At 45.7% G+C, this 10,716-nt stretch overlaps 1 protein-coding gene across 1 annotated transcript in view; it reads right to left on the bottom strand.

Moving 5' to 3' along the window:
- Positions 1-10,061, bottom strand: part of EIF2S2 (eukaryotic translation initiation factor 2 subunit beta) — a 12,536-nt gene extending 2,475 nt beyond the window's left edge. Inside the window, exons 1-8 of the mRNA XM_017837250.1 lie at positions 9,907-10,061; positions 5,552-5,735; positions 4,538-4,641; positions 3,466-3,601; positions 3,091-3,191; positions 2,428-2,576; positions 1,534-1,590; positions 1,012-1,097 (exon numbers count right to left, since the gene is read on the bottom strand). Of these exons, the coding sequence (XP_017692739.1) occupies positions 1,012-1,097; positions 1,534-1,590; positions 2,428-2,576; positions 3,091-3,191; positions 3,466-3,601; positions 4,538-4,641; positions 5,552-5,735; positions 9,907-9,921 (832 nt within the window). The 5' untranslated portion in view covers positions 9,922-10,061. The remainder of the gene's footprint in view (positions 1-1,011; positions 1,098-1,533; positions 1,591-2,427; positions 2,577-3,090; positions 3,192-3,465; positions 3,602-4,537; positions 4,642-5,551; positions 5,736-9,906) is intronic.
- Positions 10,062-10,716: the final 655 nt, after the last annotated feature.

The following is a 10,716-nucleotide window of genomic DNA, read 5'->3' as shown; positions in this document are numbered from 1 at the left end:
ATTGAAGAAAACATTCTCTGGACAATTTTAAATATAGGAAGGTAAAGAGCAGTTTTTTAAGGGCACAACATACATACTGCCCCCCACACAGCAGAGGCCTCACAATTTTAGAACACTAGTTGCTTATAATATTTGATCATCACATCACAGGTTACACCCAGTTCCCAAACAGTCCATCCCATGGGACCTCCCTCAGGCAACACCTCCTGAGTTGGGTCAGGGGTCTCAAAAAGACCACCCTTCCTCCCACCTTCATCTTCATCATGATCCTCTGCTTGGACCAATGTCAAGGCCTCTGGGTCCTCTCTGAGTAGTTTTGACTAGGTTATATCAAGCAATGTGTCCTTTCTAGGTACACTCTCTACAAATAAGATGTTCTCTGCCTTGCTGAAAATCTCTATTGAAATCCTTGACAAGAAATATTAAACAATATTTCAAAAATTTGGTACAAAGGGTGTTTACCTAAAGGTTCTAAAGTGCTAAAAAGCTGTGCTAAAATCTATATGTCTTCTAAGGCATCACACTGACACTGGGATTTTCAAAATAATAACCAGTTAAAGCTTCCCACTGTTGTTCCCTCAGTTCCTCTGCTGAAGCAGCATTCCCAGGTGTCAGCAACTCTGGGGCAGGCACAGCACTAAATATTTTGTTACATGTAATGTGGTCATGAGTCTTCTGCCCAGCAGTGACACACACACTGCATCTGCTAATTCATGTGTACAACAGACTTCAAAATTAACAATTACTGGTGTTTGCCATAGTCCTCATCACAGCCAAGAAATGAAAACAAGCAGTTCTCAAATGCTCTCACTGTTTTCCTTGGCATGCTTTAATGCATGACAGGGTATGACTATGTGGTTACTGTAACCCTGGCAGAGCCACCAGTATTTGAACTATTTCATAAATTATTCCATATTGCATAAAGTTGTGGCTGGTTAGCCCAGACTGTCCACTGTGCCCACACACACGGGCCTGAGAGAAATCTGTAGTGGCAAAGGGAGTTCTACTTACTGATATATCTTCTCAAGACATTTTCTATCTGTTTTTGCTGGAATCTTCCTTTGATTACAAGCTGGTTGTTACCATCTATTGAGCCACTAATTTAAAAGAAAAAAAAAATCAATGGGTTGATTTGCAGAAGATGTGAAGTGTTAAAACAAGTCATGAACACGAAGAGAGGTAACAGTGTGTTCTTCAAGGGAAGAGTAAGACTGAGTTGCTTTGGGGGAAAAAAATGCAGAATTCTGAAGGCATTTAAAATCCTGCAGGAAGTTTTGCCCAAGCAAAAGCAAACCCCAGCACAGTTAAGGTTCCTAATCAGAAGAACTTCGAGCTGAGAATTAACACAGCTCTCTAGAAAGGTGTAATCTGAGTAATAAGATCATCCTCTAAACATTCTAATGTAGTAAATGGAATGTTTTGTCACATTCTGGTTTCTAATTTTTTAAGTCATCTGGAGCACAAAAGACTCCAAAGCCCAATCAAATGGGCATTTGTTATGTATCACTATAAAACACAGCCCAGCAGCCTTACCTTGTACCCAATTCTGCCAACAAAAATGCCAGGAGATGTTTGGGCTGACGATGTAATCTAAAAACAAAGGAACAGTATGTTTAGCCTTCCCCCTTCCAAGAAATCTGGTATTTATACAGGAATGGCAGGGGAAAAATTACCAAGTCTAAAAGGGGGCAGTGCCAGAGGGTCTGCACCAAAGACAGTGGCCAAGGACACGAGAAACCTGACCAGTCCACACAAAAAAAACCCTCCACCATTCCCCCCAAACCAAACTCACAATTACAGTGACTACTGAAAATAAGTTTTCTATTTGAGATTTTCCATTCTTACTCTCCCATCCCCTGAAAAAAATGCCAGTAGCTACCATTAAAAATCCCTTTTAGTACAGTGCCCAGATCCTCAGTGGGATTTCAGCAGGACTGTTTTCTGGCACACACATGGAACCAATCAGAGCTGCATTCCCAGAAGTGCTCACAAAGAACAGAATTGCCTTCACAAGACATAATTAAGACATAGAAAGCACTGCAGGAAACAGTGGGAAAACATTACTGGACTCCAGACCATTTACCAAGAGAACAGTATTTGTAGTCAGTTCAAATTAGAAAGAACTTTCCCCACCCTCCTGCTCAACACTTGCAAATAAATATCACTGGTGACTGGACTTGATAAAGGCCAATGAACTCCCAAAGTTTCAGTCCAAGAGGCCCATGTAGCAGCCCTGCCACTGTCCTAATTTAAGTATAAAATAAGAAATTATCTCAATAAATCATTTTCATAAATATCTTCTCCCAGAGAAATGGAGAGGTAATGACTAAAATAGCTTCTGATTTGCCAGAAAACATCCCTTCAACACCCCAGCCACGAGCACAGAATCCATCTGCTATTCTTGGGAAGTCCAAAGAGCACACTTACAATTTGCAGATATCTGTGAAGTTGACAAAAGATGTTTTCTTGGTCCCTACTCTCACAACCTGAGGAGGCTTCATGACAAATTTCCGTTTTTCTCCAGCCACCATATCCGGGTTTTTTTCCCGCATGATGTTAAAAACTCTATTGAGCAGCTGCAAGAGAAGGATTCACAGCCATGAGCAGCTTGAAGTTCTCAGGTGAGCCCCTCACTTCCAAAAACACCTGAACCAGCATTAACAGTGAGTATCACACTGTCTTTGCTCACCAGCATTTCCTCATGTGCTCTGGAACACACTTCAGATGCTCTGATAAATGCAAAACTGACACACTTCAGATGCTCTGATAAATGCAAAACTNACACACTTCAGATGCTCTGATAAATGCAAAACTGACACACTTCAGATGCTCTGATAAATGCAAAATCTAAACACTGTTTCCCCCAGGGTTTGCTTCACAACGACCAGCACCCCAGCCCACCTGCAGAGGTGTCTGAACTATCACCAATACTGCCCCGTGTGATAATTAACTGTGACAGAACACGGGCTTTGTTGTTTTTTGTTCCTGACCCCCTGAATACAAGTCCTTTAGGTTAAAAATAGGCAAGATAAGGCTCTACTGATGCAGATGAACATGGACAATGTTTTTTAGAAGCCTTTGGAACGTTACCTCATCATATGTGTAGTCCCTTTCCGAGCCTGCCCACGCAGGTCCTGACTGAAGGCTAAAAGAAATTCCATCATCTTTTTTGCTGTCTTCATCCTCAAATGCTGTAAAGGAAGGTTTTGGGGATTCATTAAAAAAAAAGAAACACTGTTTAACTTCTTGCTTACAGCATTTCTAAAAGGGTCATCAAAGAAGATTCCACTAAGGTGTGGACTCAAGTCTTTTCTGTTTGTCTACAAGGGACACCAGCACTAAAGGGAAATTCATACAGGACAAGTGACTTTTGGAACAAAAAAGGCACTTGAACAGAACTTATTCACCTACAAGATGGACTACATTTCCCTTTCAGCACCTCACTGAGCTAGGTTATACTTCTACCTTCATCCTTCTCCATTATCTCATCTTCATCTGGAAACTTCACATTCTTCTTTTTCTTCTTTTTATTGCCCAGCATGATATCAAGGTCATCTTCAGGTTCTACTGCCTCTGGCACATCTCCTTCAATTTTCAATTCCTGCAAGAAACAGGACTACAGTTTAGAGCATTAAACACCAATCCCCACTGCACAGCATCACAAACACCACGAGGGGCACACTGTACGAGGTGGATACTGGTAACATCCACCACAGCCCTGGAGCTCAACAGGGAACAGTGGAATTAAGGCTGTTGAAGGGAGTCCTGCACTCCTACCACAAGCAGGGCCACACTTTTACCCTCTGGTCTGACTTCAAGGACAAGGTCATGCTATACTCAAAGGCAACAGCCATTTGAGGGCATAAGGGAACTAAACACCCTCCCCAGCAGGCAAAGCTGTGCTTCCTGCAGCCACCCCAGCTTATTACCACAGTTCTGCACGTGGGGAGAACACAGAGCAAGTATTTTGTCTGTCTGGGGCAGATCAGAAGGACATTTCCTTCCCCAAAGGGCAGAATCTGAAGTGGAGCTTTACATGTAGCATAACATTTCTCTGTCCTCTCTGGGCTTGCCAGTGACATGTGATACAAAAACACCGCTTGGAATAAAACTCCAGAAGAGTAAAAATATCTCCTACACCTTCTGGAACATGGCACAGGAGCCAATCCTTCCTAAAGACAACACCAGAGGGAAAACAGAGTTCTTGGCAGGTGTGTACACTTCATTTGCAGGGCTGGCCTTCAGAGGACTGTTCTGTGCATGGCTTCTGACATCCATTTACCTCTCTAACCCCAAAAGACAACTAACCTGGAGGCAAATCAGCCCTTACTGCAGATTGCAGAACTACTGCTGATTGTGCAGAGCAGTCAGGTTTTGAGCAAGGTGTTCATCAGAACCTGCTGCATGTGAAAGATATGTAAAGCTTCAGCATGAACACAACAACAGATTTGAAACAACTCCTGCACTGCCAAGCCCAAGAAAAAGAAAGCAAGAAAGTTTTCACCATAGTCAGGATGGCCTAGTTATGCAAACAAACCTTTACACCTTCTTCTGCTTCATCTATATCAAATATCTTTTTTGTTTTTTTCTTCTTTTTCTTTTGATTGAAGAAGTTTAAGTCATCCAAGTCATCTGTTGTATCTAAAAAAACCCAAAAGATTGATTAAAACAGTATAACTGAAGAAACAGTTCAGAACTTAAAAGTTTCTAATTTATATCCAAATCTTCAAAACATTCCAGTAAGACATGAGCAATGATCTCTATGGATATCCTCCAGGTTTATAAGAGATTGTTCCCCTCTGACCCAAAATACCTCAGTACTGTTTCAGTTTCTGCATCTTCTAACTGCATCTTCTGATTTTTAAGTGTTTAATCTTTCTTTTTATTGTACAAGAGAAATTAAGTCACTTTTGTCATTACAGATGCTTGATAAAAATAAGAAGAAAACTGTAGGAGGAAGGTATAGTTTCTTTGGTCTACAGCAGGAGCCAATTTTACCAACAAACTGGATTTAAGTGAACAGAGCCCCCTCAATCAGGTCATCTTGAAATGCCATTGGCCTCAATTTAAAAAGTAAGCTTATATACACAATTTAAAAAGTAAGCTTATATACACAATTTAAAAAGTAAGCTTATATACACAATCACATACTTATTTCCTGAAAGATTCCAAAGAATGCTCCAGTTATCACATTCACACTTATCAAAAAAACCAGAAACCTTTTAAACCATGTTTCTGTTATTCACACTATTGCTTGATCATTCCAATGAAAAAGAACCGTAATTATGGAATTACTGCATGTGGAACATGTGAAACTTCACCCTCACTCTTTTGGAGAGTCTCTTTTCATTGCCTCACACAAAAAGAAAATGGAAATTACATAAGCACTGGGAGCTTGCTGGATGTCTGTGAACGTGATTTCAAGCAGGAGGGAAATGTGCCCTCTGAACAGGCAGCAGAGATCACTGAGAACAAACCAGGGCTCTGCAATTACACCCTGGGATGCCAAGGCTTGTAGTCTCAAAATGCCACTGTGGAGAGTTCACCTTACCTTTCTTCCTGCTGTCTTCTTCATCTGCTTCCACGTCTTTGTCTTCTGTTGGCTCTGGTTCAACTTCCTTTGTTTCTGATTGCTGAGTCTCCTCTGTTTGTGTATCTCCTCCTCCTTCCTCATCCAGCATAAAGGGCTTCTTCTTTTTCTTCTTCTTCTTGCTCATAGTAGGGTCAAAAATCATCTGGAAAAGTCAAAGAGTTCCTTAGCTGCACAATAATCACCCATCACTTCCTATTTAGAACACCTGGAAGTTTCTCTCACCATCCCCTCAGTTTCCCAAACTGTTCCTTGCCTTCAATCTCGACTGTTTATCAGTTGCAAGGCAAGACCTGTTTGACAGTTTCCAGCTTCAGCTGCTTTTCCTGTAGTCCAAGTTTCCTGCCATCCAGTTGTTAGTATTATCTAGTTATGAGTTCAGCTAAAAATCCATTAAAGCTGTGACTCTTTGACAGCCTGGCTACCAGCTCCTTCTCCATTTTATTACCATTCTGGACTCCAGTTTTGCACTAAGACTGTGCACACTCAGCATCACTGAAGCACAGAGTCTGATCAGGAGTCACTTCCACTTGGGAGACACGTTAACTTCCAGATTTATTAAAAGAAGGATCTGGCAACAACTCTCTTGACAAGGACACTCTGGACTAGAGGCAAACCTACAAGGGGCTGGTTACACAGACCTGCCTCAGCTCCAACACCACGAAATGGCAAAGGTCTGAGCTCTTCCCCCCCGGGGGAGAGACTGAACCTCAGACACCAAGGGATTAAAAGCTGTTAATGAGCTCTTTAGCCAGCAAAGCAGCTTAATTCCCCTAGTCTGACTGTGAGGAAGGCACTGACCTCAGAGATTCACTTTTAACCTATTCATCATCTGCAGACCTGAGGTGTTTTACACACCAGCTCTCCAGTTTTCCATTAATGCTTTAATTAATGTAACACATTAATGCTTCTTACTTTTGTCATCTCAGTGCAAGGTGACATCAGCTGTTGGCCAGCTCTGTTACTCACACCTGCCCATACAGTCACACCAGAGTATGGATTTAACACAATTTTAGACAGTGAGATTTTCTCCAGTGTTCTTCTCATCTAGTAATGGAAGAGTGTTCTCACAGAGTTCCAATTCAGCATCATGAACAGCCTCACTCAGGAAAGTGAGGGTGCACTTCACCAAAGAGCAGCTCTCTGACTTCAGTTACACCCTGCAAGTCTGGTGCCTTCCCTCTCCCCACAAAACCATTTTTTCCTTGCACTTCTCATTCTCCTCCACAAGATATTCTTGTGATATTCTTCCAATTTTCTGCAAAGTACATGTTTCATAAAGGCTCTACTAAAGGCAGTAAACTGCACACAGGGGTTTCTGAAGCACAGCATCCCCAAAGTGTCCACATATTTGGCACACTGAGGCTTTCACACTGCTCAAGTGTGTCTTTAGTTGCACACACTGTGCTAGAAGGATCTTCTAAAGAGTTCTGCCAGAGGGCTTTCCTCTGATGCTTCCTCAGACACTGCTGTGAATCATGCTCTTGTAATGCACAGAAATCACAGAGTATGTCCAACTGGTTACACTGTCTGTAACCTCCCCAGCCTGCTGGGACACAAGGAAAGCTGCTCCAGCAGCAGAGTCCACAGCTTTGGGAACAGGCACAATGCCTGACTCATTTCCATGAAGATGCTTTGCAAGACTGAAGAGGTTTTTATTTCCTCATGTGGAGCAAACATAAGATCAGACGTAAGAGTTTCTAAGAAGGAAACTCAAATCACTCTTCCCTTTGTGAAGGGAAAGACACCTCTCACTCTGAACCACCACAAAGGATCTCTTGTGTCTGCAGAGACAGGCTGTGACTTCAGCCCAACCACACTAAACTCCAGTCAACACTCAAGGACAACTCCTGGATGCAGGAGAGTGGCTTTCCAGCACTAAAAACAGGCACTGGCCTTGGGCAGGGCACTGCTCTGAGGGGCCGCCCCAGCCAGGGCAAGCCAAGCTTCTGCAAACCCAAGACTTACTCATAACATGCCACCTGCTCACAGGAAAGTGATGTAAGACCCCACAACCTGAGGAGGAAGAGGAGGCCTGTGCCTGAAATGTTTTGTTCACCAAGGGCAGAGCCTTAGGTCACAAAGTCCCGATATAAATGAACTGGCCTGACAACCAGGGCACTCCATGTCTGGGCTCTCTGAGCTGGATGCTTCAGAACTTTCTTTGCTCCTTTTCTCTACTCAGTATGTTTTGTTAGTTATGATGCCATTTAAGTGTTGAAAGTCAGAGGTTTCTTACTGAAGGAACTGCAGCCCCCAGTCCAAACACACCAAACATCCGTGCTCCTCCTGTGCAAAAAGGTTTTAAATTCCCATCCTGTTTCTGCTCTCAGAGCCAAATTCCCATATGGGGTTTTCTCCTCTGCAGACCAAATGGTTCTTTCTCACATCCAGCTCCATGTACCTGCTCCTTATTTCAAATGCCTACAGTCAAAATCCCAACATACAGAAACTAGCAAGTGAAAGAAAAGAGGGGAAAAAAGTGTCAAAGATTCACAGTCCAAATGCAACTGTCAAGACAGAAGCCAAGGTTACTCTGAACTGCTGTGACAGTGGCAAATGCTGAGGATTCTAATGGAAGTCACAAATAAATCCCATTTCCTCATCTGAAAAAACACAGGCATGGGAAGCAAACAGCAACCCTGCCCTGATCAAGTGAGCTCAGGAATGCTTACACTACACTGACTTATGTCTATGATGAGATGCAAAATTATTAAGACCAATCAGCACCTAAATTTTCTCAAAACACAGCAATCTCTAACACTATTGCCTGGAGCTTCACAAAAATACAGGATCTAGAGAACTTTCCCATCTCTGGCGGGATTATACACATTGCAGGATCTTTAATAAACCAAACAGATGTTAACAGACTGATTCCCCTCACAAACCAGGCCTGTGCTGCCCCTGCTGTGCCACAGTTCTGGGCAGCACCCAGTGGTGCTCCCACCAGGGAGCTTCATTTGTTCACAGCTCTGAAAACGTTAAGCTACAGTTCAATACTACGAAGTTTGTACCATCTACACCGGCTCGAGGTGCCAATTTGTCTCGATGTGTCTTCACTCTCCTTAACTTTATAGGCTTCAAAAAGTTTCACCAACTTACCATCAACACCAAACTATCCCGCTCCCAACAACCAGATGTTGGGAAGGCACACAGACTCTCACAGTACATGAACTGTCACTCTGAGTTCTTCAGGTTCAACTGTGTTACCTGCTATTATGTGTCACTCTGACACATAAAGCAACCCACAGAGGTAACTTCACTGTCCTACAGACTGCAGGAATCACCTCAATGGCAAAAAAAAATCATTATGCAAGAAAAATAGTCTTGCTGGTTCTTAAACTAAACCCAAAGCAGGGCACTCCATATGAACTCCATGGTCCTGGGATCACCTGAGTCAGGAAGCACCTGATGAGTGCAGAGTACAGCCCAGCCATCACAACTGCAGCTCCAACGACACATGGGGCACACAAATGCAGCATATTCATTCTGGATGTTAAAGCAGCTGAGTAAGCCAGTCTCAGCTCCTTTTAAAACTATTAATAATTTTTCTTCTTTATTATGAATGACAAATCATGACCTTCCTATCTCCAAGGCTTGGGTGCTCACTTTGCTCTGACGGAAACAAGCCACGCAGGTATTTGAAACACCACCTGAGAGATGACACAAGCCCAGGAGCAGAATCCATCTCATGGATGAATCCATCTCATGGGTCCAGCCAGGGCACCCCAGGCCACACTACCCATCACTTAACACACGTAAAACGGGCCTTTTCGCCACGAGAGCGAGGGAAATGAGGCCAGTGAAGGTGCCAACACACGGCACCTACAACACCCGAAGAATTTCTCAAAGACAAACGACTCAGCTCCCCTGGAAGTGTGTCCGAGCCAGCACCAGCAGACCCGGAAAGCCTGAAGTTATCGCTTGTTACGATGGAGCTATTTAGTTCTCTGGGTTACAGACCAAGATTTAAAGCTCCATAGACATGGATAAGTGAACTGGCTACACGGTAGAAGGGCACGGAACACAACGAGAAGCGCTGGCGGGGCCCTCCGCCTCCCTCCCCGGCCTCTCCCCGCCAGGGGCGGCCGCCGGCGGCACCCGGGGAGATCCAGGCCTCCGCAGCACCCGCGGCCCCTTCCCACAGCCGCGGTTCCTCCGCCCGTCCCGGCGGGACCCCCGGCCCGTCCCGGCCCCGCGCGGGGCGGAGGCCGCGCCCGCTCAGGCCTCAGGCCCGGCGCCCACATGGCGGCGGCGGCGCCGGCGCGGCGCAGGCCCCGGGCGCGGCTCCCCCGGCGGTGCGGGCGGGTTCTTACCTCGTCGCCGGACATGTCGGCGGCCGGGGGGTGTGCGGGAGGCCGGGGGTGGGTGGGTGGGTCGGTCGCTCTGTCTGTCGGTCGGTCTGTCGGCCTGCGGGGCCCGCGGGGGTCAGTCCGTGCTCGGCTCTTGCATCAGCGCCGCGCGCCCGCCCCGCCCGCGCCTGCGCGTGCGCGCGTGTGTGCGTGTGTGTGCGGGGCGGGCCCCGCGCTGCGCACGCGCGGGGGCGGCGGCGGGAGCGCTGAGGGGACGCGGGACGGAGGGGCCCTTGGGCCGCGTTCGAACAGTCCCGGAGCCCCGCGGCGGGTCAGGCTGCGAGGGAACGCGGCGGAGCGTTAATGTGAGCGTCTGACTGTGGCCGGCAGGATATCCCACGCTGTGACACGGAGGCGCAGGGGTTGCCGTGCTCGCCTTCTTTACCCATCACAGGTCCTGCCTTTCAGTCGTCCCTCAGCCAAAGTGCGTCATTCTGCACTTCATCATCATGGCTGGGCTTCGCGAAGGAAGCTTTGAGAAGGATTCTATCCATGCTTGCTACAAACGTGCTGGTGGCTGAAAAGGCCAATGCGAGACAGACAAGTCCGGTTGCAAAAGGCACAGCGGAAAGTTTCCTTAGGCGGTATTGGCAAGACACGATTCTTTCTGCATTGTCTTTTCTCCTCAAGAATGATCCTGCGTGTGTTCTCAAAAGAAGCAACAGTGTTATAGATGGTGTGTCTGCATGTCTCCTGGTTGGAGGCCAGAGTAGACCGGTTATGTTGATCAGTGTGGCCAAGGCTGAGATGTTGTTTCAGGCAGTCCTTGTATCT

Source organism: Lepidothrix coronata, unplaced genomic scaffold, assembly GCF_001604755.1.
Source record: "Lepidothrix coronata isolate B3197 unplaced genomic scaffold, Lepidothrix_coronata-1.0 Scaffold298, whole genome shotgun sequence".
NCBI lineage: Eukaryota > Metazoa > Chordata > Aves > Passeriformes > Pipridae > Lepidothrix > Lepidothrix coronata.
The sequence above is the reverse complement of the archived record's forward strand: the minus strand, read 5'-3'. Positions and strand labels throughout refer to the sequence as shown.